Source organism: Anolis sagrei, chromosome 3, assembly GCF_037176765.1.
Source record: "Anolis sagrei isolate rAnoSag1 chromosome 3, rAnoSag1.mat, whole genome shotgun sequence".
NCBI classification, from domain to species: Eukaryota; Metazoa; Chordata; class Lepidosauria; order Squamata; family Dactyloidae; genus Anolis; species Anolis sagrei.
In genome coordinates this window covers 182,495,150-182,518,454 of record NC_090023.1, presented here as the reverse complement: position 1 = coordinate 182,518,454, position 23,305 = coordinate 182,495,150, and the positions used below count along the sequence as shown (strand labels likewise).

The 23,305-nt window shown below is 41.4% G+C and overlaps 1 protein-coding gene across 2 annotated transcripts in view; it reads right to left on the bottom strand.

Moving 5' to 3' along the window:
* The window catches only part of PAPSS2 (3'-phosphoadenosine 5'-phosphosulfate synthase 2), a 77,915-nt gene that overhangs the window by 23,158 nt on the left and 31,452 nt on the right, over positions 1-23,305 (bottom strand). For both annotated transcript variants that reach the window (XM_067465716.1, XM_067465717.1), the window contains exons 2-6: positions 10,780-10,894; positions 8,026-8,261; positions 5,323-5,461; positions 1,185-1,303; positions 793-906 (exon numbers count right to left, since the gene is read on the bottom strand). In XM_067465716.1, coding sequence (XP_067321817.1) covers positions 793-906; positions 1,185-1,303; positions 5,323-5,461; positions 8,026-8,261; positions 10,780-10,894 — 723 coding nt within the window. The remainder of the gene's footprint in view (positions 1-792; positions 907-1,184; positions 1,304-5,322; positions 5,462-8,025; positions 8,262-10,779; positions 10,895-23,305) is intronic.

Here is a 23,305-nt window from a genome sequence, read left to right as displayed (position 1 = left end):
AAGAAAAGAAAAAGAAAAAGTAGATAACCTCCAATCTATCCTGGGAAAGAAAATAACATAAGCTTAATTCCCTAGGCCTCCCAATGTTGATTCCTTTCTCAACCAACCTACTCCCCCCCACACAAATTATTCTTCGAAACTCAAAATTGACAAGTCTTTCTCTTCCTTGGAGCCCTGGTGGCACAACGGGTTTAACCACTGAGCTGCTGAACTTGCTGACCGAAAGGTCAGCTGTTCGAATTCGGGGAGCAGAGTGAGGTCCCACTGTTAGCCCCAGCTTCTGCCAACCTAGCAGTTCGAAAACATGCAAATGTGAATAGATCAATAGGTACCGCTTTGGCAGGAAGGTAACGGTGCTCCACGCAGTCATGCTGGCCACATGACCTTGGAGGTGTCTATGGACAACACCGGCTTTTTGGCTTAGAAATGGAGATGAGAACCACTCCCCAGAATTGGACTCAACTAGAAGAGCAGGTAAAGGGGAAACCTTTACCTACTCTTCCTCATGCAAAAAGTGAACAAAAGGTTTCCAGTCTTACATTTTGTTTTCAATTTGGGCAACTCTTTAAGATCTAACGAATACATACAGACAACTCACCAGACCCCAGACGGCTGTAATGCCCCTGGAGGACACAAAACAACTGTGAATCGCACTTTCACCATCCCAGACCAAAGAGTCCTATCATTAAGGAGAATCTACTGCTTGTATGGTAGAAAACAAACCAATGGATTGAAAAGGAGAAATGAAAGATAGGAGAGAAGGTACGTTTTTCTCCTTGCTTGATCTCCTACCTTGGTAATCTTTACAGAAGGCAGTGTATTGGCTTCAGCTCGAGCTTGTTCTATTTTATTTTCAGGTACAAATAGTTCAAGGACATCCTTGATGGCCGTTGGAGGAACAATGCTCTAGTCAAGTGAAGAAGAAGGAGAGATAAAGGGAGACGTTAATGGTTAAAAAAAGTAAACAAGGCCTTCAAAATTTTCAAGGAAAACAACTGATAGTCCTATGACACTTCGAAGACTAGGAAGTAAATAGAAATGGGAGCTTTTGTGTCTTATGGCCTATGTCAAAGGTGAAACAGAATCATTTGTTGGTTTTGCTACCAAACTATAAAATGTGTACCTCTCTGGCAACTGTTAATATTTTTTAGGCCCAGTGAAATATTCAAGGCAAAAGAAAGTACCTGCTCTTGCAAGAGCTGCACAATGGTGAGGATGCATTCAGTCACTGAATATAAGTTGGTTTTCAAAACAAGTTCAGGTGCTTCTGGTTTCTCATAGTCTGAGTCGATTCCAGTAAATCCTAATTTAATTAAAGCAGGAATGTGAACATCAAATGATGAAAAGAGCAAAAGTATGTGTTATCTTTCAAGACATCCATGCTTTGCAGTGGCTTTCATACCTTGTTTTCCAACTACTGAAGACTTCCTATCAACTGTGCAAAACCTATTGATAAATAGCATATTTTTGCTTCTCTATCAGCAATAGCATGGTGCTTCTATTTTTTAAATTGTTTCAATAGTATGATTGATTCTATTTGCATTTGACCATGTATGATTCAGCACATTTTTATTGGGACTTTTAAAATTAAATAGGAAACTGTCAGGAATCCCAAACGTGGAGGGAAAGGTGGGATATAAATTAATCAATACATTTTCCCCTTGCCAAACGTGGAGGGAAAGGTGGGATATAAATTAATCAATACATTTTCCCCTTGCACAGCACATCTATATATTGCATTTTCTCTAATACACTTCATAGAATCATAGAATCATATAATCAAAGGGTTGGAAGAGACCTCATGGGCCATCCAGTCCAACCCCCTGCCAAGAAGCAGGAATATTGCATTCAAATCACCCCTGACGGATGGCCACAGAAGAAGGAGCCTCCACCACACTCCAGGGCAGAGAGTTCCACTGCTGAATGGCTCTCACAGTCAGGAAGTTTTTCCTCATGTTCTGATGGAATCTCCTTTCTTCTAGTTTGAAGCCATTGTTTCGTTTCCTAGTCTCCAGGGAAGAAGAAAACAAGCTTGCTCCCTCCTCCCTGTGGCTTCCTCTCACATATTTATACATGGCTATCATATCTCCTCTCAGCCTTTTCTTAACAGGCTAAACATGCCCAGCTCCTTAAGCCGCTCCTCATAGGGCTTGTTCTCCAGACACTGATTCTTTTTTTGCGGACTTACTGTTTCGCGGTTTTCCTTCCTTGCTGCTCACCAGGCCGAGTGAGCAGAACCAGGACTCGGCCCGGTGAGTAACAAAGGAGCAAGGGAGGGCAGATGAGCAAGTGAGGGAAGGCAGCAAAACAGAAGCAGCAGCAGGAGCAGGAGCCTTGAAGAGGTAGCCATGCTCCTACTTCTGTTGCCACTGCTGCCCTTGCCACCCTCACTTGCTAACTCACCCACCCTCCCTTGTTTGCTCAATCATTGGGCCGGGCCCTGGCAGCCCGGTGAGTAGCGAGTTGGGGGGGGGGGGGGTGAGCAAGGAGGAAGGCTGGCAAAGGCAGCAGCAGCTGCAGAAGCAGGAGCCTGGTTGCCTCTTTCAGGCTCCAGCTTCTGCCACCGCTGCTGCCTCCCCTCGCTCGCTCACTCACCAGGATGGATTGCAATAGCAGAACCAGGACTTGGCCCAGTGAGTGAGCGAGTGATGGAGGGAAGGGAATGGGAGTGAGTGAGGGAGGGCAGAAAGGTTGGCAAAGGTAGTGGCAAATAATACAGAGTGTCAGATAAGCGGAAGTTGGATAACCAGGGCTCTACTGCATATAGCTTCCCTGCTTTGCAGATTTTCACTTTTTGCAGGTGGTCCTATAACAGGGGTCCACAAACGTTTTAAACAGAGGGTCAGGTCACAGTTCTACAAACTGTTGGAGGGCTGGATTACAATTTGACAAAAACATGAATGAATTCCTATGCACACTGCACATATCTTATTTGTAGTGCAAAAAGACCCCACTTAAAACAATACAATAATTAAAATGAGGAACAATTTTAACAAATATAAACTTATTAGTATTTCAATGAGAAGTGTGGACCTGCTTTTGGCTGATGAGATAGGATTGTTGTTATTGTTGTGTGCTTTCAAGTCATTTCAGACTTAGGTTGACCATGAGCAAGGGCCGGGTAAATGACCTTGGAGGGCCACATCCGGCCCCCAGGCCTTAGTTTGAGGACCCCTGTCCTAGAACATAACACCCGCAATAAGTGAAGGAACACTAAGTTTGGAAACTAAGTAGGTCTGAGCCTAGTTAAAACCCAGGATAAGGCTATTCCCTGCATTCATATCTTCTCCAGCTGACTAGGGCTTAACCTAGAGATTGGTCTACAGCAGTGGTTCCCAACTTTTTTTTTGACCAGGGATCATTTTGACTAGGAACCACCCTCCAACATTAGTACAATAAGGGTTACCAATCAGTTTTTGGTCAACTTTAGATTTGGTTTGGTTATTTGGGGTGCTGATTCAGAAAATTGCATTGGCTAGACCACATCAGCTCTAGTTTCTGATACAGAACATATGCCATCCAATAGTTTCCATCTGTTTGCCCACAGAAAACCATATTTAATAAGCCTCAGCACTATGAGAGGGATTGTGTGAGACCAGTTGCTCTTTTTGCTGCATGGTTTTGAGGCAATGGTTTAGTAATGGTGAGGTGGTAGACCATCTGCTCACCCACAGAAAACCATATTTATCATAGAATCAAAGAGTTGGAAGAGACCTCATGGGCCATCCAGTCCAACCCCCTGCCAAGAAGCAGGAATATTGCATTCAAATCATCCCTGACAGATGGCCATCCAGCCTCTGTTTAAAAGCTTCCAAAGAAGGACCCTCCACCACACTCCGGGGCAGAGAGTTCCACTGCTGAACGACTCTCACAGTCAGGAAGTTCTTCCTCATGTTCAGATGGAATCTCCTCTCTCCTCATATTTAATAATCTAGATCTGATGTGGTAATGGTAATCTTTCATTTGTAGTCAACCTCTGCCCTCCCGAGACCAGTTGTTCTGTTGCTGCGTGGTTTCGAGGCTGCGGTGTAGTAATGGTGTGGCCACAGACCATATTTTCATTCTTGGGGACCACTGGTGGTCCACGGACCATATGTTGGAAACTCTGGTCTACAGGAAGCCTGCACAACATATGGCCTACATGCCAGATATGGCCCGCAAAACCTTTCCTGTGGTCCATGTGAGCTCAGGCCACTCCCTCATGCTTTTTTGGTTATTGTTGTGTCGGGAGCGACGAGAAACTGCAAGTCGCTTCTGGTGTGAGAGAATTGGCCGTCTGCAAGGACGTTGCCCAGGGGACGCCCGGACGTTTTGATGTGTTACCATTCTTGTGGGAGGCTTCTTTCATGTCCTCGCATGAGGAACTGGAGCTGACAGAAGGAGCTCATCCATGTTCTCCCCAGATTCGAACTTGCAACCTGTTGGTCTTCAGTCCTGCCAGTACAGGGGTTTAGCCCACTGCACCACCGGGGGCTCCATTCTCTCATGCTGTTTCCCTGAGAATGGTGGTGTGGGGAAGGAGAAGGTGTAGTCCACTGAAGGGTTTGTGGAAAACCTTGGCCCTTTACAATGGCCAAGTTGTGCAGGCCTGGTCTACAGGATTCAGCTTTCCTCATGGCATCTGTATCAGGACATATCTGTACAGTCAGCCATGGCAGACCTCTTGAAACTCTTCCAGCAAATTATTATTTATTATTTATTTACTTCATTTATATACCGCTTTTCTCAGCCCTCAGGCGACTCAAAGTGGTTAACAACAGCAAAATTCAATGCAAAACATCATAAAACAATTATGGGACAGTTAAAACAATAGCATCATCAATTAAACATCAATATAACAATCATTAGCATCTCATCAGTAAAATCAGAATCCAATCTCATCATCCATTAATCCGTGTTCCTATATTCATTACACTGCTTAATCGAATGCTTGTTTGAACAGCCAGGTCTTCACTTTCCTCCGAAATGCCAATAGGGATGGGGCCGATCTGATATCTATAGGAAGGACGTTCCACAGCCGAGGGGCCACCACTGAGAAGGCCCTGTCTCTCGTTCCTGCCAGGCGTGCCTGGCGCAGGCGGGACTGAGAGCAGGGCCTCCCCAGATGATCTTAATGTCCTAGTTGGTTCATAGGAGGAGATGCATTCGGAGAGGTAAGTAGGGCCAGAACCATTTAGGGTTACAAATTATCTAATCACATACATGTTACTTTCATTTTGTAAGTCTTCAAGGTTCAAACAAAGCCACCCTGATGTTCAAAGAGACTTCAGGGAGACGGATAAAATGTAGCAACCATGACAAACAGTCACAGATTTCTCATACCTTTGATTTCTCCAGCACGTGCTTTTTTGTAAAGGCCTTTCACGTCTCTGCTCTCGCAGATATTCAGAGGTGCATCTACAAAGATTTCAAAGAAAGGGAGTCCAGCAATTTCATGAATCTTACGTGCATTCTGGCGATCCTGTGTAAGGGAAAGAAGTATGAGCACAAGAAGCTCCATGCCCCGGCATTGTTGGAAAAGGGAAATCCCTCTCAGTTGTGTTTTGAAGCTTAAAGGAACCATCCAAAGAAAGTTAAGTTATATGATTCAGCACCTTGGATAGCTCCTTTAAAGTCCTAAAGGCCCACTCACACAACACAATGATTGCATTACTATTCCATTGTAAATGCCATGGTTCCATCCTATGGGATCCCGGGGTTTGTAGTTTAGGGAGTAGTGGACTGACCTAACCTCTACAATTTATTATTATTTATTTATTTCATACACTTTTACCCTGCCCTTCTCCCCCCAAGAGGGGAATCAGGGCGGCCTCACATATGCACTACACGATGCTATCATCATATAAATAATAAACAATTACATTAAAATGTTAAAATAATTCACTAAAACAGTAGATTAGTCATGCCAGTTAAAACAAATTCCAAGTCTGGGGATGAAATCAATGTTGTAATATCTAATTCTTCTTTCCAATTGCTACTATCCACTAATTGAACACCTGGTCCCAAAGCCAAGTCTTCAATTTTCTTCTAAAGGACAGAAGGGAGGTGGCCAACCTGATGTCCCTGGAAAGAGAGTTGCACAGATGGGGGGCCACTGCCGAAAAGGCCCTGTCTCTCGTCCCCACCAACTGCATTTGCAACAATGGTGGGATCGAGAGCAGGGCCTCTCCTGAAGATCTTAAAACCTGGTTCTTCTGCTGCGCCTTTCGCGAGTAGGTGCACAACATGACACTATTGCTCCCCTCAACGCTTCTGTCACTGGAGTACACGCCCCCCAAATGGGAAGTGAAGTTTCGCAACCCGGTGCGTCTTTATGAGTTCCTTGCCAATAACCTGCTCCTATTTTTATCTCATTAGAGTTTTTAACATTTTATCCTGTACATGAGGCCCGCCCACTGTTACTGCGACTGTGTTTATTGTCATGTAATTTTGTTATTGTATTTTTTATTTAATTTTGATGATGTTCATTGTTGTTTATGTTTTCAATGTAATATGTTCTCTGGGCTTGGCCCCATGTAAGCCACTGTGAATCCCCATTGGGGAGATGATGGCGGGGTATAAATAAAGATTATCATTATTATTACTATTATTATTATTATTATTATTATTATTATTATTAAACTTCATGATAGTTCATAACAGGAGATACGTTTGGACAGGTAATCTGGGCCAGAACCGTTTAGGGCAGGGGTCCACAATTTTTTTAAGCAGAGGGCCATGTCACAGTCCCTCAAACTGTTGGAGGGCTGGATTATAATTTGAAAAAAGCATGAATGAATTCCTATGCACACTTAAAAACAATACAGTAATTAAAATGCAGTACAGTTTTAACAAGTATAAACTTATTAGTATTTCAATGGGTATGGGCCTGCTTTTGGGTGATGAGATAGGATTGTTGTTGTTGTTCTTGTGTGCTTTCAAGTTGTTTCAGGCTTAGCTTGACCCTGAGCGAGGGCCAGGTAAATGGAGGGCCAGGTAAACCTTGGAGGGCCGTATCTGGGCTCCGGGCCATAGTTTGAGGACCCCTGGTTTAGGGATTTAAAGGTTAAAACCAGCACTTTGAATTGTGCTCAGAAGCTAATCGGCAACCAGTGGAGCTGGTGTAACAGAGGAGTTGTATGCTCCCTATATGTCCCTCCGGTGAGCAACCTGGCTGCCAACCGTTGGACTAGTTGAAGCTTCCAGGCTGTCTTCAAAGGCAGCCCCACATAGAGTGCGTTGCAGTAGTCTATTTGGGATGTAACAAGAGTATGGACCACCGTAGCCAATCTCAACTCTTGTTCACTACATCCAGAAAAGAACAAATACTCCACCTGAGTACATGGTAAGCTGCTCTATGTATAAGTAGAAGATTTTTAAAACCAGGTTCAGTAATATAAAAAAGTGCTAAATCCCCCCAAAAGAAATATTAAATCCTTTCCTAGTGCATAAACAAACTCTGTACATGTGTGTGTGTGAGAGAGTGAGTGTATGTGTGTGTATGTATAAAATAACAGATTTCCACATACTCACATAAATGTGAATTTTGACCCTACTATTGTAAAAAAACAAACCCATAACTATAGAAACCCTATCCATAGTTTCACTAATCTAAGCTTAGGTAATGGTCTCTTGAGGAATTTGCTACATTCTCCAGGACTTTCTATGGTATACTTCCCCCAGAAGTTACTGTACAGATGTGTTGGAAGAGCCATTATATTTCTAGCGAAAATATCTCAAAATCCTCTTAATACAATGTTATGCTATGCTGGGACTGGAAGTGAGGTAATTCAAAGACTTTCAACTGTATGCATGATTTCTCACAACCACAGCCCGGCCAGGAACATATCTCCATGGCTTCAGGGGTTTTACCAATTATACCGAAAGTACTAAATAGAAAACATGACATTTACTTGACTCTGACCTCCATCTTCATAAAAGGATAGATATTTAAAAAAAATAATATGTTCTCCTAAAAAGTGCATATTAGTGAAGGCATTCGTTTTTTAAAAGGAGGATCGAAAAATACAGTCTTGTCAGTATTACCTTTGCAAAAGGAGAAATGAAGCTAGTTATGCAAACCAAGCCAGCATCAGCAAACAGCCTAGCAACCTCAGCAATACGGCGGATATTTTCTTCTCGGTCATCAGCAGAGAACCCTAGATTTTTGTTGAGACCATGGCGGATGTTATCTCCATCAAGAGAGTAGCACGGGATACCGTGAGCCACAAGGTATTCTTCAAGTGCAAACCCAATGGTTGTCTTACCAGCACCAGAAAGACCTGAGAATTATAGGAAGCATATACTTTAAAACAATTTTGTAATATTTCAAATAAATACCACACCAATGACAAATATAGTAAATACAATGTAACAGGCTATAATTCCTAATAATAATAATAATAATCATTATCATCATCGTCAAACTACTCTGAGACTTCTGAATGCAGCTTATTCTAATTTCAATTACAGGCTGTAATAGATTCTAACCTTTGCCAGCTAGGCCGAAGCCTGAGAGTCAGTGGGCTGGGTCTCCATCTTAGGATAGGCAAGGAGGCAGGGGAGGAGTCAGCCAACTCTTGATTGGTTTAAGCACCAAGGGGAGGAGTTGGGTTAGAGTGAAAAAGGCTGTCACTTCTGACAGGAGAGGAGAAGGGTTTTAACATGAGAGAGGGAAAGATTCTAACAGAGAAGGGAGAAGGATTTTAACAAAGACAGGGAGAAGGAAGCTTTTGAGTGAGTGGTTCTGATAGGGAATACAGAAAGGGACAAGGGCTTCAGTATTACTGGACTAGGATAGTCAGTGAGAAGACTTGTCAGCTTGTATTTAGGAGAGAATACAAGTAATCATACTGCCCTATAGTGGAGAGTAGACTGGAGGAAGTCTGGTTACTCTGTAAGACAGTCAGGGGGACTGTTCTTAGAAACACACTGTTTCAAAGGGTTGAATAGTGTGAAGAAGGGAACTCACTTCAAATAAAAGCTACTCCTTCGGTAGAAACTTTATGTCTAGTAAGCCTAAGCCTCAGTAACAACAATACGCGTGTGTGCCTCTCATTTTATGAGTTGTCATCTTCTTAAAGTTCAATAAACCTGTTATTAGTTCATCGTTAACTGGTGTCTGCCTCGGTCTGTCATACTTAGTGAAACCAAGTCAACCTAATTCTCTTTTATAGTCCAGTCAGCAAGCAAAGGAGCCCAAAAAGAAGAACCACAAGCCTGGGTGCATATTACCTCAAACACATTCACACCTTTGTTTCCTCAAACAATAAAATTGAGGTAGTGGCGGCAAAAGTCTACCAGTATCATCGGTCTCTCACATCATTAGTCATTCCCTCACTCAAATTTCTGTCACACAGCTGCGAGTAGAGACACCCCGCCTTTCGTTTCTTATTACATTGGTGGCAGTGGTGGGATAGAAAGGTTTCCCCCCCTGTCACAGGTGTGTGAAGAGACCCCTCGTCTCGCGTTCTTCCTTACATTGGTGGCAGTGGTGGGATAGAAAGGTTCCCCCCGTCACACATGCGTTAAGGGACCCCTCGTTCCTTAATCTTGTTTACACAGGCTATTACCAAATGTTGCTCTTAAATCCTAGGTTGTTTAAAACTAAAAACAGCTTTCTAGGTATTGTTCTTACATGAAGGAAAAGAAAGGGACAACGTTGACGTCACTGAAACTAATAACGCTAATGGTATAATTAATAACTGTGCTCCATGCAGTCATGCTGGCCACATGACCTTGGAGGTATCTATGGACAACGCCAGCTCTTCGGCTTAGAAATGGAGATGAGCATCAACCCCCAGAGTCAGACATGACTGGACTTAATGTCAGGGGAAAATCTTTACCTTTACCTAATAACGCTAATAACAATTAAGTCTAAATTGTCAGTGTCCATTTTAATTCTGTGATTTAATGGTAACAACAATGAATTATTTCAAATACTTATGGGCACCTCTGAGGCCATGAGAAATAATGCCAAACTATGTTTTATAATTACGTAAATGATTTTCAAGTTTTGAGATCCAACATTTCCCATTCCTTTTCTGACACAGTAGTGGGAAGATCAAATTTAATCCAATTTAATCTCCATTTTCACTTCATAGGATATATGCTTGGTACTTCTAAATATAGTTTATTGAAACAAGCCAACTTCATACAACAATTTGAAGCTACCTTTTAAAGTAAACCATAGATATGGCTAATCATCATTTATTCCAGTTTAGAAAGAAGGTTTAACTTGAGTTAGTTCAAATAAAAGCAAAAGTTTTCATTCTCCTCCATTAGCTATCATGGAGCCAGTAATGCTCTTCTGAAATATTAAGGTGTATATTTGTATTTTGTAATAATAATAAAAAAAACATTTTTTTTCGTGTTAGGAATGACTTGAGAAACTGCAAGTCACTTCTGGTGTGAGAGAATTGGCCGTCTGTAAGGACATTGCCCAGGGAATGGCCATATGTTTTTTGATGTTTTACATCCTTGTGGGAGGCTTCCCTCATGTCCCTGCATGGGAAGCTGGAGCTGACAGAGGGAGCTCATCCAAGCTCTCCCCAGATTCGAACCTCCAACCTGTTGGTTTAACCCACTGCACCACCAAAGGCTCCTAACATAATAATAAAAAAATATTTATATTCCGTCCTCTCTCCCCGAGGGAACTAATAGGAAATATGTGGTCTTTCGGGTGTTACTGTTCTGTACCTCCCGGCATTCCTCATTCCCCAGAATAAGTCTCTTACTCCTAATACGTTAATAGCATTTACTCCATGTGTTTATTTGCTGGGATAATCAGGAATATAATACCTGTAAGCCATACTGTACAGCCACGAAATCCGCCTCTTGTGCCCACAACTTGTCCTCTCTTACTTCTGCTGACGTGATGGGCCTGGTATACCACATTAGTAGACCTATGGAGATTCTAAGCACACAGTGAAAAATACATTAAACAGTTGTACTGTGATTAATATCAAACACACGCACACACAGAGTACAGTAGTTTGAATGTACAATAAAAGAGCAGCAGCAATAATAAGCACCCAACACACCAGATAATACACAATGCCCTCCACTTTACTTCTTTAAGTCTATAAGTAGTTGGCTAAGAAAAACACTATAGTATAAAGGTTTGATATTACAGCATTCAATAACCATAAAGAACGACAAAGAATGTTAAATACCACACTCTTATAAAACATATTTGCTAGGGGGAAAACTCATTTAAAATCATGGACGTGTTTTATATATATATATATATATATATATATATATATATATATATATCTATCTATATATATATATATATATATATATATCTATATATCTATATATATATCTATACACACACATATCTGTTCCGTAAATAGTCAAAGTGTTTAACAAACTTGATCAGGGCTGGTAAATCACCAGCAATTATAAGCTCTACCAACCAAAAGGTTGCAAGTTCAAAGCCCCAGGTCAGTGTGAGCTCCTGACTGTCAGCCTGCTCACTGTTTACCTAAGCAGTCTGAAAACAGCTTACAGCTGTGATTAGAGAAATTAGGTACCACCAATGTGGGGGAGGTATTTTACAACACCATAAAGAAAACACTCACACATCCAAAACATCTTGATCTTGAAACACAATCACAGGCTGAACTCCAACACTGTCTTTGAATCTCCTCTATCAACCAATTCAGACAGGCCACCAGAATAGCCACGCATCATGGCAAATCCGGCAACTGCCATGAGGTGTGGGGAACCCATCACCCCATGCCCCGCATCACCCAGCTTGCCAGGAAGGTGATCCCATGTGTGTGTGGGGGGGGGGGGGAGCATCAACCATGCGGCTTCCCCCCCCCCCCCCCCCATTGCTTCTTGTGTAACACAGAGTAAGCATATTCTGACTCTGCTTTCATTGATTCACACTGGAAGTACCTCTGGAATCGTGAGATGGGAGCCAGCAGGTTCCGTGGGTCAACTAGGGTCAACTAGGGTTGAACCAGCATATATAAGTTGCTGAAACTTTAATAGAGATCATCTAAGACAGACCCCTCATCCCTGCTCATGCTCCCAAGGAGCTGGCCTTTAGAGATTCTGTACATACTCAAGAAGTGTTTAATTGTTCACACTCCTAGAATTCTCCAGCTTGCAGGAAATTCCAACACAAGCCCAACATCCCTTTGGACCTATTCTTTATTCATGTTTAGTTGAATCATTCTTACAGACATAAACTCTCTGTGACTTTTGTGCTGAATCACATAACTTCTTCATTCCTTCAAAGCAATCTGTGCAATACTGAGATTCCTAACTGACAGACATATGAACAGTATTTTTACTATTGTGCAGGTTGAGTAAGTGTGTGGCCTTCATAAAGGTTTGGATTTTTCACCGTCAAAAACTGTCAAAGACCATACTTGTTTGGAATTTAAGAACATGCTTGGAGATCCTGAATATAATCAGCGACCAAGAACCAAAAATGTAAAATAGATAGAACATCCTTTATTCAAAATACTTGGGATGAGAAACATTCTGGATTTTTACTGGATTTTGGAATAACTGGATTTTCATTTATATATATTATCTTGGACATCTTGGGGACCAAGTCTAACATGATATTCATGTATGTTTCATATAAACCTTACATATATAGCCTGGATGTATTATATACAACATTTTCCATAATCTATATAAATAGAAATATAATGTTCATTTTTGGGATTAACATAACACAAAAACCACTGTATTGATTGCCGCCAAAGCTGGCTACAAGACACCTACTAACACAAGGAGTGACCATCACTCAAAAATAGATTCTGTCATTTGGGAGTTGTAGTTGCTGGGATTTATAGTTCACCTACAATTAAAGAGAATTCTGAACTCCACAAATGATGGAATTGAACCAAACGTGGCACACAGGACTCCCTTGACCAACAGGAAACACTAGAAGGGTTTGGTGGGCACTGACCTTGAGTTTGGGAGTTGTAGTTCACCTATATCCAGAGAGCACTGTGGACTCAAACAATGACGGATCTGGACCAAATTTGTTACGAATATTATATAGGCCCAAATATGTACACAGATGGAGTTTGGGGAAAACAGACCTTGACATTTGGGAGTTGTAGTTACTGGGATTTATAGTTCACCTACAATCAAAGAGAATTCTGAACCCCACCAACAACAGAATTGGGGCAAATTTCCTATGCAGAACCCCCATGACCAACAGAAAATACTTAAGGCCATCCAGTCCAACTCCCTTCACCAGGGCAAGAAAACGTAATCGAAGCCCTCCTGACAAAGAGCCCTACAGCTCTCTCTCTCTCTCTCTCTCTCTCTCTATATATATATATATATGATTCAAATACAGAGATATTAGTATCATAGATTTGAAAGGGACCCCTAAAGAAGGACAATTCTATGTTGCATGTTCCAGAGTAGGCAAACCAGAAACTCTCCATATTAACACTGACAAAGAAACAACAAGAAATACTGTTTACCCACAAGCATAAAGATATTCCATGTATTAGAAACCAACACTTTCTCATTACTTTATTTTCCGGATCACCAGACTAGGCCACAGCAACACGTGGCAGGAATTGAGTATGTACACTGAACTGTCACAAAGTAAAGGGGTCACTCAACACTCAAACACAGGAGAACACCAGACAAGAAACAATCAGGGACAGCTAATCACCTCTCAACAAAGGATTCCCCCAGGCAGTAACAAGCCACACCTAAAAACTGTCAGGCTATCAAATGGTAATCAAGGTGGCCAAATGAAACATTCACATCTAGTTCCAACAGACAAGAGTTCTTTCTCCCACCCTAGATTTTTCACAGATAAATAAACCCAATTTTCCTGGTTTCCAACAGACCTCACAACCTCTGAGGATGCCTGCCATAGATTCATGTGTAACGTCAGGAGAGAATGCTTCTAGAATATGGCCATACAGCCTGAAAAACCTACAACAACCCAGTGATTCCGGACATGAAAGCCTTCAACAATACAAAGGGGTCACTATCTCAGCCAATTTTGGAGCATTTTGGATTTCAAATAAGGGATGGTCAACTCATAATCAAAATCCTAATCCCCACTAAAAACATAATGCATCATTTAATTTTTGAGATAGAAACATATTAAATATCCCAATTTTAAATTCTAAGCATAACTTCCTTATGAATATGTTCCTTTTTAATGCAGAAAATACCCGCATTGCAAAATATGACATTTCTGGAAACTTGACAACAAGCAAATTGCCTTTATAAATATATGATCACAGTGTAGTTTATCAGATTTATAAAATAATATTTATGCATATTAATAATGGCCTACATTACGACTGAACTTATTTTAGAGAGGAAACATTCTGTCTCAGAAGAGGACAGTGGACAAGATGTTCCATATGGAAGTTTACAGCTCTTAAATGATGGCGGTCCATATTTGAACAGTGTACAACCGATTCCAGCCTTACTCCTCAACCTTTCCAATGCCAGTGGGCCTCCTTACAGTCTAAAAATGAGCACTCCGACCTGGTGGTATGGAACACCCTGCATAATCACTCATTGATTCCATGGCCTCAGCTAAGGTTACTCAGCCGTGCCAAACCAGTTGGTGTTTCAGCAACTCATTATGCATTCAGCGCTCTTTGAGCAAATGGAGAGAAACCACTTCTGCCCTCTGGTACAATCTTAGTGTTTTAGTCTTGTTAATTTTGGCACCACTGCACTGGTCTTTCCCTTCTCCCAAACATGTCACAGTTTTCTTTAAAGGAGATCTACAGAGAGATCCTGGTTACCTCAAACAAGCAGCTATTCAGCGGGTAGACAGACGGACTGAAATGCCAAGAGCTCTGCTGAACTGGCAGATATTTCCCTCTTGAGCTGCTGGCTGAACAATATTCAATCCTTTTCAAAATGATCTTTCAATGCATCATGAATGAGAAATGCAACAAGGGACGTTCATCTTAAAATATTAGAGCTTTTCATCTAGAAAATCGGAAACCTGCTACCAAAATGTGGATATTTAAACAAGCTTCTGGGAACACCTAGTCCCTAGTTGCCCCCACACCCTCTGAGGATATCTGCGAAACGTCAGGAGAGAATGCTTCTGGAACATGGCCATACAGCCTGAAAAACTTACAACAAAACAGTGATTCCGGCCATGAAATCCTTAGACAATACCTAGTTGTCCTGCTTAACAGTCACATGTTGTTGTTGTTGTTCATTCATTCAGTCGTCTCCGACTCTTCGTAACCTCATGGACCAGCCCACGCCAGAGCCCCCTGTCGGCCGTCACCATCCCCAGCTCCTTCAAGGTCAGTCTAGTCACTTCAAGGATGCCATCCATCCATCTTGCCCTTGGTCGGCCCCTCTTCCTTTTGCCTTCCACTTTCCCCAGCATAATTGTCTTCTCTAGGCTTTGCTGTTTCCTCATGATGTGGCCAAAGTACTTCAACTTTGTCTCTAGTATCCTTCCCTCCAATGAGCAGTCGGGCTTTGTTTCCTGGAGGATGGACTGGTTGGATCTTCTCGCAGTCCAAGGCACTCTCAGCACTTTCCTCCAACACCACAGCTCAAAAGCATCTATCTTCCTTCGCTCAGCCTTCCCTAAGGTCAGGCTCTCACATCCGCAGGTTACTACAGGGAATACCATGGCTTTGACTAGGCGGATCTTTGTTGCCAGTCTGATGTCGCTACTCTTTACGATTTTATCAGTCACATAGCCTGCACTTTATCCCATGCCCTCTCTCCGTTGTTATAGCTTTGCACTTTTCCCATTCCCTTGTCTTATTGTCTATAGCCTGGCTGGCATTGGAGAGGGATTGGCTGGTGACTGCTGGAATGCAGTCAATCCCAGCCAATCCCCCTCCAATGCCAGAAATACAGCTTAATGGTGTAACATTAGAAAATATTGATCATTTCCGCTACCTTGGCAGCCACCTCCCCACAAAAGTCAACATTGACACTGAAATACAAGACTGCTTGAGCTCTGCAAGCGCAGCATTTTTCCGAATGAAGCACAGAGTGTTTGAGGACCAGGACATCCATAGGGATACCAAGGTGCTTGTTCATAAAGCTATTGTCCTCCCAACCCTGCTATACACCTGCGAGACGTGGACTGTCTAAAGATGTCACATGCAACTCCTGGAACGATTCCATCAGTGCTGCCTCCAGAAAATCCTGCAAATCTCTTGGGAAGACAAGTGGACAAATTTCAGCATGCTGGAAGAAGCAAAGACCACCAGCATTGAAGCGATGGTCCTCCGCCATCAACTCCACTGGATCGGCTACGTTGTCCAAATGCCCGACCACCATCTCCCAAAGCAGTTGCTCTACTCCGAATTCAAGAACGGGAAACAGAATGTTGGTGGGCAGGAAAAGAGATTTAAAGATGGGCTCAAAGCCAACCTTAAAAACTCTGGCATAGACACTGAGAACTGGGAAGCCCTGGCCCTTGAGCACTCCAGCTGGAGATCAGCTGTGACCAGTAGTGCTGTAGAATTTGAAGAGGCACGAAAGGAGGGTGAAAGGGAGAAGCGTGCCAAGAATAAGGCGTGTCAAGCCAACCCTGACCGGGACCACCTTCCACCTGGAAACCAAAGCCCTCACTGCGGGAGAACATGCAGGTCAAGAACAGGGCTCCACAGTCACCTACGGATCCACCGCCAGTACACTGAGCTTAGAAGACTATCCTACTTGGACAATGAGGGATCACTTAAGTAAGTAGCCTGGCTATGTTTACAGCAGCTTATCACCATGGTTATGAGCACCACTTTTATTGTGTTTTGGTTGGTGTTTCATATGCATCTGTGTTTTACTTATTGCATTTTATCCTGTGTTTATTTTATGTTCTGTTTAAAGGCACCTTGTACCATGTGTAAGCCACTCCCAGTCCCTTTGGAGAGATTATGGCGGGATATAAGAATAAAGATACAGTTATTGTTGTTGTTGTTGTTTTTCCAAGAAGGCAAACTCAGAACCAAGAGCCAGAGGCGGTCCTAAGTAACTTTCAACAATAAGCAAACAGTATTTTGCCCCCCCCCCCCCCAAACCAATCATTGATATATATTTTCTGTTTGTCATGGGAGTTCTGTGTGCCATATTTGGCTCAATTCCATCATTGGTGGAGTTCAAAATGCTCTTTGATTTTAGGTGAACTATACATCCCAGTAACTACAACTCGCATATGTCAAGGTCTATATTCCCCCAAGAGCGCCTCAAGAGCGCCCTTGGGCAAAATCAACTATACTGCGAATGCTTACTTTCCGTAATGGGTTGAGCCACCCCTGCCAAGAGCCTGTGCATTTCCCACCTCATTTATGTTTTCCAAACAACCAATTCTTATTTGACATCCAATCTTTTAAACATACCATGCTTCAAGAGGCAAAGAGAAAGAAAATATTAAAGTTTTGCCCAACTATGGTTTGCTTAAAAGCAAGCAGAAGTATAAAAGAAGGGGATTTGAGGGTTTTTTTTAAAAAAAATACATCAGGTTTAACACTTTATGGGGAAATTTCCCAATAGAGAAAGACAATAAACTTCTGTCATGTAGTTCAGACAAATTTACATTTCTAGAATGGTTCTTTGCTCAAATTAGTTTACAATTATGAGCCAACTTTTTTGAACAAGATTACACTATGTAACAACATTTGGGGGGGAAATCCATTCCTGGTTTGAAAGTGTTATTTCCTGTTCAATTATGCAGTACTTACTTTTAAAGCAGTTGTTATACTCCAGTAACTTTGTTTTCATGGCTGCCATTTTTAACCTTTCACGTGCCCTTTTTAACCTTTTGTGCAGACTACAGAAACAATGTTTTTGCAGCTTAATCAACTTTTTCCATTTTTTAAAAACCAATTATGTATAACCCAGGAACAAAAATTGTGTTACATAGTGTTATAAGAGCAACTTTGCTTCCTGCTAAGATAAATGTGAAAAAATTAAATCTCTTTCTCCTCCTATGATGACAAAGATGATCAAATATCTCTTCCTCCACCTATCAACAAAGGTGAGGCAATAAACCATTCGGATTGTACATTTTCACGCTTTTACATACACAATCACACAACCATGCACAAAGAGTTGCAACTGCCCTGGTTTCCAGATATGACAAATAGCTGCGTATAAACAAGATTTCGAAGCCTACATGAAAACATGTCCAAATATAATTGTCAAGGACTTCATAAAGAAACCTAATTTAATAACACTTTTTGCTAAATAGACATTCTTCCCCTTAAATTGATTCTTTTGACACTGAACCACCTGGTATAATTTGTGTACGCAAAATGAAAAGTTAATTTACTTGAGGTTTGGGAGCTATTGCACATAAACTGGATCAGTTCCAGAAAGTCCCTGATAGCCTGGGGGACCAGTGAGGAAACTGGATTATGTTATAGCAAGGAAACAAAATGAACGAAAGTAATACTAGTATCTTCAAAGAATTTAACTTTGGCAGCTTTGGGAAAAAAATAGATTTAACTATTGGGACAGTTGAATGAAAATGACAGCCATTCAATCATGCCCCTTCATTTGGTCCCTTGCTATAGGAAAGAGATAAACAGCACTGCAAGGCCATCAGCAAACCTTATGGCCATGTTCCAGAAGCCTTTTCTCCTGACGTTTTGCCTATGTCTATGGCAGGCAATCTCAGAGGTTGTGAAGTTCAAAAGGCTTCTGGAACATGGCCATACAGCCTGAAAAACTCACAACAACCCATGATTCCAGCCATGAAAGCCTTCAACAATACAAACTCTGATCTCATTCCCATATAATATAAAATAATATAATATATTGTATAGGTAAAGGTAAAGGTTTCCCCCTGACATTAAGTCCAGTCGTGTCCAACTCTGGGGTGTGGTGCTCATCTCCATTTCTAAGCCGAAGAGTCGGCGTTGTCCATAGACACCTCCTAAGTCATGTGGCCGACATGACTGCATGAAGCGCTGTTACCTTCCCGCCAGAGCGGTACCTATTGATCTACTCACATTTTGAATGTTTTCGAACTGCTAGGTTGGCAGAAGCTGGGGCTAACAGCGAGTGCTCACGCCGCTCCCTGGATTTGAACCTGCAACCTTTTGGTCAACAAGTTCAGCAGCTCAGCGCTTTAACCCACTGTGCCACCAGGGGCTCCCAATATATTGTATATGCATATAATATTTATAATATTATAATGTAATACAATATAATAGTAATACTAATAATATGATATTATAATTATATATTTTATATTACATGTAATATTACTAATAATATTACAATATAATGGTATAGTACAATATAGTAATATATAATATTGATATTGTACTATGCTAATAATATAATATATTGTATGTATATATGTCCGGTCTGTGTCCCCTTCAGGGTGAGAAGGGTGGCATATAAATGTCGTAAATAAATAAATAAATAAATAAATAAATAAATGTGATATATCATCAGTCAAACATCAAATAAAGGTTAATATGATTAGATGGGCCCAAGACATAGGCCGTCCCATTAAAGTAGAAGAATGGGAGGAAGTATGGACAAAAAAACTAAAGCTTACTTATGCTAATGAAATCAAGGAAAACTGGTACAAGCATTTCTTTAGATGGTATCTAACACCGGAGCAGATAGCCAAATTCAGCAATGGAAAGATAGAGGGGAAGTGTTGGAAATGCCAGGGAGTCAATGGAAGCTTCATGCACATGTGGTGGGGCTGTAAAAGAATTAAAACCTTTTGGCGTCAGGTTTGTAACGAGATAGGAAAAATCTTACAAATAAAAATCAAATTAAAACCAGAATACTTCCTATTGGGAATCATAGATTTTAAGCTGGGAAACAACGAAAACAAGATTCTGTTTTATCTCTCCACAGCTGCCCGAATCCAAATAGCAAAATATTGGAAATCGAAAGAGATACCGACGATGGAAGAATGGATCTTAAAAATATATGACATAATGAATATGGACTTGCTGACCAAAAAACTCTCAAGTAATTCAGACAAAACCAAAAATACAGATTGGGACGGATTCCTGACCTACCTTGAAAATACAAAGAAATAAAGGAAAAGAAGATCAAACATAGTCTACAAAAAAAAGAAGAAGCAGAAAACAAGATATATTTACCTAACCTTCACAGACAAACGTGGAAGTTCTAGCCCCTACCCTTCAGCCTTTCCCCCACACCATTCCTTACCCCCCCTTCTAACCTTCTTATCTGAAAGTGTGCAGTAAATGAAAGTAAATGAAATTAAGATGAATGAATGTATATTAAACCCCCTTTCCTTCCCCGTATGTATGAATGGGTTCCCCCCCTCCATTCCCTCACTTACTGTCCCTCCCCCAAAATCCTTAATGACCCCTTTTTTATATATCTTTGTACTTAAAAGCCTAATAAAAATATTTATAAAAACATCCTATCGCAAAAAGAAAACTATGTTATTTGAAACTTCTTACATTCACTCTGAGACAGCCACAAATTGGATCCAGATACTGTAACGCTGAGTTCTTAACGAAGACAATGAGGTACATGCTCATTAAAACTAACTATTCGTATGTGATTTCAGACTCAGAGGGAGGTCCCAAGGATCCTCTGAAGAGGCCAGCCACAGATGGAGGCAAAATGTCAAGAGAAAATGTTGCTAGAACACAGCCACACAGACTTGAAACCACACAACACCACAGTGATTCTGGCTGTGAAAGCCTTTGGCAATACATAGTTAACATTACTTTTAAATATTATTTTTTGAAATGGGCTGTATAAGTAAGTTATTATAGCTGTCAGCTGTTCAGGCCTTGCCTATAGGTAACCACTAGAAAATGTTTAAGCCAGGAATAAGCACCTTTGACAGATCAGAGGATCATACGGCCCTTCCATGGACTTCAATGGGCCACATGGAGACACCTTTTAAAAAAACATATCAAAAAGTGTCAGAATGGCCTAATTTTCTAAGTCTTGCTCTCAGACATTGTACAAGGTGAGCCATGAGCTAAACCAGGGGTCTTCAAACTATGGCCCAGGGGCCAGATACAGCCCTCCAAGGTCATTTACCCAGCCCTCACTCAGGGGCAACCTAAGCCTGAAACGACTTGAAAGTGCACAACAATAATCATATCTCAACAGTCAAAAGTAGGCCCACACTTCCCACTGAAATATTAACAAGTTTATATTTGTTAAAATTGTTTCTTGTTTTAATTATTTTATTGTTTTCAAGTGTGTGTTGGGTTTTTTTTTGCACTACAAATAAGATATGTGCAGTGTGCATAGGAATTCATTCATGTTTTTTTTTTTCAAATTATAATCTGGCCCTCCAACAGTTTGAAGGACTGTGTCCTGGCCCTTTGTTTAAAAAGTTTGTGGACTCCTGAGCTAAATTTTTGTCAGTCAGACAATATTGTATTCGTTAGAAATACAACATTATTAGTTAGGAGCCCTGTGTGGCACAATGAGTTAAAACGTGCAACCGACAGGTTGCAGGTTTGAATCTGGGGAGAGCTTTGGATGAGCTCCTTCTGTCAGCTCCAGCTCCCCATGCTGGGACATGAGAGAAGCCTCTCACAAGGATGGTAAAATATCAAAACACTAGGCGCTCCTAACTAATAATTTTGTATTTCTAACTATTTTTTTCCATGTCAGGAGCAATTTGAGAAACTGCAAGTCATTTCTGGTGTGAGAGATTTAGCCATCTGCAAGGACATTGTCCAGGGGACGCCCGGATGTTTTGATGTTTTACCATCCTTGTGGGAGACTTCTCTCATGTCCCCGCTTGGGGAGCTGGAGCTGATAGAGGGAGCTCATCTGCACTCTCCCTGGATTCGAACCTGTGACATGTCAGTCTTCCGCCCTGCTGGCACAGGGGTTTAACCCACTGCGCTACCAGGGGCTCCTACCCTTATACCCTTATATTAAATTATCATCATATATATAAATGATCTACAGTCAGCGATTATCATATACTTCCAAAACATTAAAGGGCATCTAGGTGGAGAAAATTGATCTACACTAATTGACCAGAGTCCTTGGCCTTCTCTATACTGTCCTTATGTCCCAGGATCTGACATTATCTGCTTTAAACTGGATTATTTATATATAGTCCCATATAGTTTGGGATAAGCAGATAATCTGGAAACAGATCCTGGGATATAGGGCAGTGTAGAAGGGCCTGAATCAGCTCTGTGTGAAGTTGCCAAGGACTGAAACTGTCTTCTTTTGTAAGTAGACTGTGTGTTGTTATGTGCCTGAACAACTGTCCTTCCCAACTCTTCTTCACTACCTAAGATGAACCTAGGACTCCTTAGGTCCCCTCTATCTAAAGATGTTCAACTGAGGAATATTACCCTTATTATCTTTGCACTAGCTTCAAGGGGGACAAGATAATCTTTTTAATTGCCCATGGATACATTTACAGCACAATAATCTGTTATGTTCCTCCTTGTGTCTTATCATATTTCTTTGAAAGCTTATCTGAAACAAATCATCTCGGGATTTTTTAACCCAGTGCTTGTGCTATGTTTCAACCCAGGGCTCAAGCTAAAGCCCCATTCAAAACAATCCTTATCGCTTTATAAATTGTTAAGAGTGGTTTAAAACTTTGCATTGACTTGATCACTGTTGAAACATTTTTTTAAAGGAGGGGATTAACTGAGGATTGCTTTCCTGCTAAAAACAAATTGGGGCTTGCCTGTTATTCACTGTTTCCCATCATGGAATGTAGTTGTGCTGATATATACTGTATTTCACTGATATTAAGGTGCCATTGAATATAAGACACACTCCTTTTTTCAAGATTGATTTATCTATCTATGTATCTATCTATTCAATCAGGAGCGAACCAAGTTTAAAAACTTGGCATTCTAGTAAGTGTCCTTTGACCTGTACCTGGCCACTTGGAGTCTCTCTGGTGTTATTATAAGGAGGTCCGCCATTGTGCATGTAGCAGGGCTCAGGTTGCATCGCAACAGATGGTCTGTAGTTTGCTCTTCCCCACACTCACATGTCATGGGCTCCACTTTGTGGCCCCATTTCATACAGTTGGCTCTGCATCTCGTGGTGCCAGAGCGCAGTCTGTTTAGTGCCTTCCAAGTCGCCCAGCTTTCTGTGTGCCCAAGAAAAAGTCTCTCATTTGGTATCAGCCATTGATTGAGGTTCTGGGTTTGAGCCTGCCACTTTTGGACTCTCGCTTGCTGAGGTGTTCCAGCGAGTGTCTCTGTTGATCTTAGAAAACTATTTCTTGATTTAAGTCATTGGCATGCTGGCTGATACCGAAACAGGGGGTGGGCCGGAGATGTCACTGCCTTGGTCCTTTTATTATTGGCTGCTACTTCCCGCTACTGTCAGGTGTTGCAATATCGGCTGGACAGTGTAATTTCTTCAGTGG